The 9964-nt window shown below is 56.1% G+C and overlaps 1 protein-coding gene across 1 annotated transcript in view; it reads left to right on the forward strand.

The window, feature by feature from the left end:
- Positions 1-4957, forward strand: part of Cygb (cytoglobin) — a 15608-nt gene extending 10651 nt beyond the window's left edge. The window contains exons 2-4 of the mRNA XM_013037599.1: positions 899-1130; positions 1268-1431; positions 3752-4957. Coding sequence (XP_012893053.1) covers positions 899-1130; positions 1268-1431; positions 3752-3785 — 430 coding nt within the window. The 3' untranslated portion in view covers positions 3786-4957. The remainder of the gene's footprint in view (positions 1-898; positions 1131-1267; positions 1432-3751) is intronic.
- The last annotated feature ends 5007 nt before the right edge of the window (positions 4958-9964 follow it).

Raw genomic sequence — 9964 nt, forward strand, 5'->3', positions numbered from 1 at the left:
GTCATGGGCCTTGAACTCTGGGCCTGGGCGCTGTCCCTCAGCTCTTCAGCTCAAGGCTAGCACTCTACCACTTGAGCCACAGCACCACTTCTGGCTTTTTTCTGCTTATGTGGTGCTGAGGAATCGAACCCAGGGCCACCTTCCCAGCCCCTCTAAGCTTTTTCATTCAAAGCTGGCAATCTACCCCTTGAGCCATACTTCCACTTACAGCACTTTGGATTTGTCTTCCGGGCTGGCTTAACTCCTCGAGCCTCAGCTCTTGGTCTCCTGCATAGCTGGGATTGCAGGAAGCCAGCACCTGGTTTGCTGGAGGAGCGCAATGAGCCCAGGAGTTCAAGGCCAGCCTGCACAGCAGAGCAAGATCCTGTCTGTAAGGGAAAAAAAAAAAAATACCGCAAGTTGAACAACCGACTGATGATTCCACAATCCAGGCTCTTGTGCTCTCCGTGGGGACTGGAGCCAACCTACCAGGTTGTATAAGGCTGACAAGTCAAGGCCAGGCTGAGGCCTGGGAAGAGGCGCAGAGTCCGCAGCTGGACGCGGCAGTATGGCTTGAGGAGGCGTCTGGGCTTGGGGGGCACGATGATGAAAAGCAGCAAAAAGAATCAGGGTGGGCTGGGAAGGTGGCTCAGTGGTCCAGCGCTTGCCTTGCATGCATGAGGCCCTGGGTTCGATTCCTCAGCACCACATACACAGAAGAAGCTGAAAGTGGCGCTGTGGCTCAAGCCTTGAGCAAAAGAAGCTCAGTGCTCAGGCCCTGAGTTCAAGCCCCAGGACTGGCAAAAAATAAAACAAAAATCATCAGGACAAGGCTGGCTTCTGCTTCCCTGTCCTGGCCCCTGCAGAGGGGCCCGGGCAGCCCCTCCTCTTCAGTGCCCACCCCCCTTTCTCCTGCCAGGTTCTTTGTGAACTTCCCCTCTGCCAAGCAGTACTTCAGCCAGTTCAAACACATGGAGGAGCCCCTGGAAATGGAGCGGAGCCCTCAGCTGCGGAAGCATGCCTGCCGGGTCATGGGGGCCCTCAACACGGTGGTGGAGAATCTCCACGACCCTGACAAGGTCTCCTCCGTCCTGGCCCTGGTCGGCAAGGCCCACGCGCTCAAGCACAAGGTGGAGCCCGTCTACTTCAAGGTAGGCAGCTGGCCAGCATACCACCCCACCCGTTGGTGTCATGGGACAGCGAGGGGTCCCCCCCTGGGGTGGGGATGGGGGTACGGAGGGAGGTAGGGCGTCCAGGCGTTCAGTCTTCCTTCCTCCCTTGGCCCCAGATCCTCTCTGGGGTCATTCTAGAGGTGATTGCCGAGGAGTTCGCCAACGACTTCCCCCCTGAGACGCAGGGAGCGTGGACCAAGCTGCGGGGCCTCATCTACAGCCACGTGACGGCCGCCTACAAGGAAGTTGGCTGGGTACAGCAGGTCCCCAACGCCGCCACGTGAGGAGGGGATGAGGGCGGGCTGGGAAGCCCCCCATGTTGTCTCCTTTCCTGTCCCCCTAGGCCTCCCAGCTCTCTGGGGACCCTGGCCCCCAGGGTGGAAAACGTCTGGTAGACTAGCTGACTTTGGAAACCTTAAAACTAGGTGTTCATAGGAGAAGGCCTGGATCACAGATCGGTGGGACTGGAGGCCAGCGCCGGCCCTGCGGCTGCTTCCTCCCCAGACACAGCAGCCTGAGAGCCCTACAGGTTCCTAGCACCCAGGTTCAAAGGGCTCCTCCCGGGCAGGAAGGCTCTGAGATGGCCCAGGTCAGCTCAGCCCCTCTCCCTGGGCCTGCGGCCAGCCATCCAGTGCTGGCCGTTCCTGGCCGCCCTCTGCCTCAACAGGCCAGGGAGCGCACGAGGATGTGTGCATGCATGCACGCATCAGGTACACGTGTGTCACATGCGTCACATGCCTGCTACCGCGGGAGCGTTCCTTTGCACCCCGCCCTGAGGCCAGCTCCCAGCTCCCGGGGCTCTAGGAGGGTGGTCAGCCCCAGTGACCAGGCCCCCAGACACAGCAGCTGGGTGCGCTCGCCCCCCCGCCCCCAAGGGTGGAGGCAGGGCTGGAAGAGGAAGGAGGAAGGAGGGACGGAGCTGGCGGAGGCGGGAATGGGAGGCAGGGGTCAGCCAGCAGCTGGGGACACACATTGTAGGGAAATATTCCCAGCAGCTTCCCTGGGGGCGTGGGGGAGGGGGGAGAGGGGAGGGAGGCAGCTCTTCCAGGGCTCCCCCTCCCCCTTTGTGGGCCCAGTGAAGGAGGTCCCCCAAGCCTGCCGGCCTTCCTGCCACTGACCCAACTGGTGGAACTGCTTCCTCCCCCTCCCCCCCTCCCCCTCAGGAAAGCAGAGTTCCCAGGGCCCCGCTGCAGCCAGGCCAGCCCCAGATGTGCACAGCTGGGCCCTGGCCTGTCCCCAACGCAGGCGTGGATGGGAAGCAAATGGAAGGCTTGTACCTACCACAAGAAGGCCCTGGGAGGATTGGGCTACCTGCTCCTGCTTCAGCTGTCACCCCAAAGGGCCTTGGAAGGGGTACCTTCCCCTCCCTCCCCCCCCCCCAGGCAGGCTTGTCTGCCCATGATGAGTTTGTTTACAGCTAGGAGACAAGACTTCCTGCTTTTTGAGAAAAGGCTGTTTTACAAGGGCCTAGAGGGACTCTGGGGGAGAGCTGGCCGAGGAGCCCCAATGAATCAGAAACACATGGCTACTGCCCCCCCCTCACCCCCGACTTCTCCTGCCCCAGCTGGACCTCAGGGACTTAGATCACCACGCCAAACCTCAAACCTCAGGAAACCACCACCACGCCCTCTGCTTTCTGCCCCTGGTGGATGGAACAGAGCTGGGCAGCGACCAGGAGAGGGCCAGGGTCTAGCTGCCTCCATCCGGGCACTGTCCTGTCACGGGCCTGTCCCCACCTACCCCCATCCTTGGGCCGTAGCTCTGGCCTCCCCAAGCCTGCAGGCCCACCCCACTGCCGGAACCCTTTGAGCCCCACGGGTGGGCTGGTGTTACAGAGCTGTCTAGAAGGCCCATCCAACTTCTCTTATCAGGGCTGTAGCATGGGCCAGAAGCCACTGTTTACTCCACGTCTGGGCTTCAGGGTGTGTGTGTCTCTGTGTGGGTGGAGGGGCGGTGGGGTAGGGGACAGGGCAGCCAGCAAGCAACCACAAAGGGGCTGCACAGAACCCCCCTGGGTGGCCAAGGGAGGGTCATGACCTGAAGGAACAGAAAAGGATTTGTATGAAATGCTTTCGTAGTTTGTGTCACTCGCTTCTCTCACTCAGGCAGGCGAGGAGGCTGCCTCCACCTTTTAAGGAAACAGAGCTTGGGCTCTCGGGGGTCTGCAGGCCGGCCTGAGGTCACACAGTGAGTTGTGGTAGAAAGGCATGGTGGTCCAGGCACCCTCGCGCACACCTGTAATCCTAACTATTCCGAAGGTTGGGATGTGAGGGTCGCAGTTTAAAGATAGCCCAGGCAAGAAAGTCCATGAGACTCTTATTTCCAATCAACCACCAGAAAAAGGCAGAAGTAGAGCTGTGGCTCAAGTGGTAAGGCACCAGCTTTGAGCAAGAACAAAAAAAGGTTCAGGGACAGCGTCCAGATTCTGACGTCAAGTCCAGGGCTGGCACACATACCAAAAAGAGAAAATGGGTTGCTATCATGCTGGGGTACCCTGCCTCACCACCCCAAGATCCCTCTCCCCATGTCCCAGGAGGCGGGGGCTTGATCTCCCTCTAGACCCCCGTAACCTATGACTCCATCTCCTATCTTGTCCACAGCCCCCCCACCACGCTGCCCTCCTCGGGGCCATAGGACCCCTCCCAGCTCCCCCCTTCCAAGGCAGCACCTTGAGCAGAAGGCTGAGTTCTGAAGACCCTCCTTGACCCTCCATTTTGGGGTGCCAAGGAAGCTGGAGGAACCCCGACTTGTCTTCCTGGAAGGAGGCCTTCGCCACGGCCGGCCTCAGTTCCCCCCCAGCTGCCGGGAGGCCATGTTGGCTGCCTGGATGCGGACCCCAGCTGGCGGGCAGGGGGGGGCACCCTCCCGCCCTGCAGAGGGGGCCACTCCTAGCTTTTCTATTCACCGGTTAGAGAGGGACCAAGCTGAGCGGCTGGTGGGAGCGGGGACGAAGTCTAAGTCACTCTGGGAAAGAATCAGCCCAGTTGTGTTGTTCTGGCCACCAGCATGCAGGTCTCCACTTCAGCATCTAGAGTTGAGCGTACATCTACCATCACCACAGATATATTCTATATACGATCTCTATAGAAATCTCTATACCTATATATCTATATCTATATAAATCTATACCTATCACGTGTATCTGCAGGCCTGGAACCCTCGCCTGCCTGCCCCTCTCCGTGGGGGGTTGGGAGGTGTGGGGGGAGGGGAGGCCTGGTTACACTTCTGCGCTGACAGCCGAGTTGTACTGTCCAGAAGAATGCCGGACAAGCACCGAGGCTTGGGCTGGCTGGCTGGGAAAGCCGGGGTGACCCAGCCTTGTGGGACAAGTCCAGCCACTCGGACCAACTCCCCACATTCCTGCCTTCCACCTCTGGGCAAAAATGATTTCACATTCCTACCCTTCCCCCAAAGAGCTTTGGCTCATGGACTTGTCCTAGAATGGGGAAAGGGCCAGGACAGGCCCAGAGGCCCACAGCTCCCCACTGGGTGGCCGCGTGGGGGGAGGTCGGGCAGGGAGGGGCTCAGTAGGGAAGGCTGACCTGCCGGGTTCACTGACCCCTCTGGCAGACAGCACCAGCCCAAGGGCAGAGCCTGGGGCTCCCTCCCTCCCCCCTCCTCTCCACCCATCCTCCTCCCTGGGCCCCTCCCCCCCATGTGTGCCCTTGGTCACGTGATTGTCCCGAAGGATAGTTTGCCTGCATCCCCTCCTGTCCCATCCTCCCAAGGTCCTCCTGTCCACCTTTTGTAGTCTCGGATGTTTGTAACCAGACGCAGCCGTGTCATTAAACAGACCTGTCTTCGTGTCCCCGGGCAGTCATTCCATGTCTCTCCCGCCACCTGCCCCCCACCCCCCACTCCCCCACGAGAGACCCTTTCACCCGTGTCTGAGCCATAGCATCTCAGGACCCATCTTTCCCTTGGGACCGAAGACCCCTGTGGCAGTGCTGACACGTAAGCTAGGAACACAAGCTGCAGACGAGAGGAGCCTGGGGAAAGTCTGTCCTGATTAAAAAGTCAGAGCGCTTTTGGGATTTTGTTCTGGAAGTTGCCTCCTCACCAGCCTAGATAAAAGAAAGGAATCGGCTGGGCACCGGAGGCTCAAGCCTGTAATCCCAGCTGCTTAGAAAACTGAAATCTGAAGGTTAAGGTTTGAAGCCAGCCTAGACAGGAAAATCTGTGAACCTCTTATCTCCAACTAACACCCCTCTACACACACACCCCAAAAGCCAGAAATGAAGTTATAGTGCAAACGATAGAATGCCAACCTTGAGCAAAAAAGCTAAGGAACAGTACCCAGGTACTAGCAAAAGAAAAAGGAGAGAGAAAGGAAGAAAGAATGGCTAAGCTGGGCACTGGTGGCTCATGCTTGTAATCCTAGCTACTCAGGAGGCTGAGATCTGAGGATCGAAGTTCAAAGCCAGTGCAGGCAGGAAAGTCTGTGAGACTCTTATCTTGAATGAATCACCAGAAAACCACAAGTGGCACTGTGGCTCAAGTAGTAGAGCACTCTTTTTGTCAGATGAAGAGCTGAGGTTCAGCACCCAGGCCCAGAGTTCAAGTCCCATGACCGACAAAAAAAAAAAAAAAAAGGAAAGCATGCTAGGTGCTGGTGGCTCATACCTGTAATCCTAGCTACTCAGGAGGCTGAGAGAAATCTGAGGACTGCAGTTCAAAGCCAGTCTGGGCAGGAGACTCTTATCTCCAATTAACCACCAGAAAACTGGAAGTGGTGCTGTGACTCAAAGTGGTAGAGTGCTAGCCTTGAGCACAGAAGCTCAGGAACAGAGTCCAGGCTCCAAGTTCAAGCCCCACGACTGGGGGGTGGGGGGGCGGGGCGGGGTGGGGTAAGGAAAGGAGATGGGCATTGGTGACTCACACCTGTAATTCTAGCCATGCAGGAGGCTGAGATATGAGGATCACAGTCCAAAGTCCCTACAGGAAAGTCTGTGAGACTCATCTCCAATTAACCACCTGAAAAGCAGAAGTGGAACTGGGGCTCAAAGGGGTAGAGTGCTAGCCTTAGGCACAAAAGCTCAGGGACAGTGCCCAGGCCCTGAGTTCAAGCCCTATGACTGTCCCCCCTCCCCCCAAAAAAGGAATCGGGGGGGGGGGAGATGCACAGGGAATAGGGACCTCCCTGTTTGAGCATTGTAGCAAGAGTCAAGGATTGAACTTGACCTAGATCTGAGCACTGGCCTTGGTGGAGGAGGGGGACGGGGACCACTGAGTCCTGGCCAGTGACAAGCGGCACCCCAGTCCTTGAGTTCTCAGCCTCCAGAGCCCCTTTCCTAAGCCCTGCTGGGCCAGGCCTGCCCAGCCCCCACCCGGATGGAGGCCGACAGTCAGCGGTAGCATCAAATCCCCAGGAGAGAGAAGCAGGAAGCAGCCTCTGCCCCTGGGGAGGCTTCGGCTGCCTGGAAGGACTCAGCTGACACTGGAGAAGTCTAGTCTTGCAGACCGACCGTGAACTTGCATTTAGGCAGCGCCTCCATCTCCTGGGGCTGGCTCGGTGGAATACTCCACGGAAATTCAAAGAATAAATAACTGCGACTCTTCGAAAGCAAGAGCAGTACAAGAGCCAAAGAGTCCATTGCACGCAGGGTGCCCAGAGCGGGGGCAGGCTGGGCCTGTCCCGGAGGCGCCATGCCAGGCAGGGCTCCAGGCTCAGGTTCAAGTCATTGGACAAAGCATCCAACCTTTCTGAGCTTTGACGACTTCTAGAGACCGTGAGGACCAGGAGGATGGTGCCCAGGCCCCAGGGAAACTAAGGAGGAGGAGGAGAGAGGGTAGAATCCTGAGAGAGAAGGAGAAGCCACAACAGGGGGAAGAATCAGGTCAGAGCCCGGCACTGGTGGCTCACGCCTGTCATCTTAGCTACTCAGGAGGCTGAGATCTGAGTATCGAGGTTCAAAGCCAGCCCGGGCAGGAAAGTCCCCGTAAGACTCTTATCTCTAATAAACCACCAGAAAACTGAAAGTGGTGCTGTGGCTCAAGCGGTAGAGCTCTTGCCTTGAGCTGAAGAGCTGAGGGACAGCGGAGGCCCAGAGTTCAAGACCCACCACACACACACACACACACACACACACACACACACACACACACAGAATCAGGTCAGCCACTTCCGGAGATCCAGGACATAGATGGGGCAGCAGCAGCCTGGAGACCTTCTGGAGTCCGGGCTGCATGACCCCTGGGGGCTCAGGCAAAGCCCGGGCTGGCTGGTGGCCATTCAGCCATGGAGGTGGTTGGCAGGGAATCGTCTCTGGGAAGCAAGACCCCCACCCTATTTCACTCCGATTGGCGTGAGAAGCCATGCCGAGGTGGGAAGCAGACCCACCTTGCAATATATGGCCCTTGGGAATGACCCTCCCCTCCCTACCCCTTGGACAGGGCTCGGCTGTCACCCCAGGCCCTGACTAGGGCGGCTGAATGGGGGTTTGTTCTGCACTCTGCCTTCTCAGAACAACGTCTGCAGAACAACTGGGTCAGCTCCCCCTGGTGAGCTCTGCCTGTGCGCCATGGGGTGTCAGAAATGGGGGGGCAGGAGGCTGAAGTTCCTTCCAACAGTGCCCACTGCGCGGTCCCACAGTGCCCCCTGCTGGCCACTAGGGAAACATCCACGTGTGCTCTGCCTGCCCCACCAACTTCTTCACATCCCAGGAGTCTAAAGGACGCCAGCCTGAGACAAAACAACAAATGCACAGCCCTAACTGCCTGTGAAAACATCCCCCCCAGATCAACCCAAAAGGTAATAAATGCTCGATGGTTTAAAAGATGTAGCCAGACGATGTGGTGGATCAAGTCTCACATGGGCCAGTTTGACCTTTGACTTTCCTGTTCCCTTGATCACTTTTATGGACTGTGATTCTGTGACTCTGTCATAGAAAACAGAGACTTTCTACTCATCTTCCTGAGATTCTTTTTTTTTTTTTTTTTTGGTCGGTCATGGTGCTCGAACTCTGGGCCTGGGCGCTGTCCCTCAGCTCTTCAGCTCAAGGCGAGTGCTCTAGCGCTTGAGCCACAGCACCACTTTTGGTTTTCTGAGTGGTTTATTGGAGATAAGAGTCTCACAGATTTTCCTGCCTGGGCTGGCTTTGAACCATGATCCTCAGATCTCAGCCTCCTGAGTAGCTAGGATGACAGGCGTGAGCTACAGGTGCCGGGCCTTCTTGAGATTCTTATCTCCAATTAACCTTCAAAAAGCCAGAAATGAGGTAGAGCACTGGCCTTAAGCAAAAGGAGCTCAGGATCAGCACCCAGGCCTTGAATTCAAACCCCCAGGACTGGGTCACAGACACAGACAGACATACACACACACACAAATTATTAGCATGAATTTTACTGTCCATCTTTATGTTGTGCAGTGCATCTTGGGTGTGGAATCCACACCAGCACACATTTTCTGATTTGTAACTTGCAGATCTCTGGGGATGACAGACAGGCGCCACTGTGCCTAACCATTGGTTGAGATGGGGCCTCATCAACTTGTTTGCTTAAGCTGGCCTCAAACCAAGATCCTCCAATCTCTGCCTCCCAAAGAGGATCACAGGCTTGAGCTACTATACCTGGCTTTCACTGGCCTCATCTCACATCTTGCTTGAATCCTATTCTAAGGAAGCCAAGATTCGGAATCTCAAGACAGGGACAGCGTAAGTAAGACAAACTCAGTGTCCTTCGGAGCCTGGGATCCCGGACACTGCCCAGGAGACACTACGAGGCACAGGACAGGAGCCGGTGGGGAATTAAATCCTGCCACCATTTGAGCTAGCCTGGGAACGGACTATCCCCATCAGCCTGAAGATAGCCAGCGGCCCTCTCTCACTCAGCCTGTGAGAGACCCTAAGGGCAATGGCGGACCTCCACCACCCATGAGGTCATAGCTGTGACACTGTAAGCAGCTACGTTTGGGGGTCATTTGTCCTAGGGGGGCCTCTTGTGGGAAACCCTTTCTCTAAATCCTGCCCTGGAGCTAGCTGGCAACTTTCAACTAGCTCCCTGTTGTCAAGCAAGATGAATGTTTCTCTCTTCCCTTCCATGCCTCAATTTTCAAAGCATCACATTCGCTTAATTAAGTGCCTAATAAATATGTTCAGTGATTATGTGTCAAAGAAAAAAATAAAAATAAGCAAGAATTAAATTGGATATGGGAATCAAATTAAGATCCACTTTTTTTTTTTTTTTGGTGTGCCAGGGGCTTGAACTCAGGGCCTGGGCACTGTCCCTGAACTCTTTGCTCAAGGCTAGAGCTCAACCACTTTGGGCCACAGCTCCACTTCCAGCCTTTTGGTGGTTAATTGGAGACAAGAGTCTCACAGAATTTTCTGCTCAGGCTGCCCTTGAATCACAATCCTCAGATCTCAGCCTCCTGAGTAGCTAGGGTTCTAAGTGTGAGCCATCCAGATCTAGCCTAAAGTCCTTTTTTTTTTTTTTTTTTTTTAATGTCTTGGGGGCAGTTCTCTGGGTTGGCCTGGGTTTGAGTTTCTCAGGAACGCAGAGGAGTCTGCAGAAATCGAGGGCATCTTGCTCACTTAGAGTCATTCAATCCTTTCGATGTTCAAGCTGTTAGCAGTTGGCCACTGCAGTTCCTTCCGCTGCTCCTGTGTCCTTGGAGCCTGACCTCCTTAATCAGTGACACTTCCGCTTTAAATAAGATGCCTCAGCTCCCTCCATGAGAGCTAAGGCCTAGTCCTAACCCCAGGATTTCCTTTCTCCAGGGAGAAGGGTGGGGGTGGGGTGCCTGCTAGTAAGACACAGAGAGCTAAGCTGCACCCCTTCATGACTAGCTAGGTTGGACACTGGTTCTTTTGTTT

The sequence above is a fragment of the Dipodomys ordii genome, unplaced genomic scaffold, assembly GCF_000151885.1.
Source record: "Dipodomys ordii isolate 6190 unplaced genomic scaffold, Dord_2.0 Scaffold7, whole genome shotgun sequence".
Classification (NCBI taxonomy): domain Eukaryota; kingdom Metazoa; phylum Chordata; class Mammalia; order Rodentia; family Heteromyidae; genus Dipodomys; species Dipodomys ordii.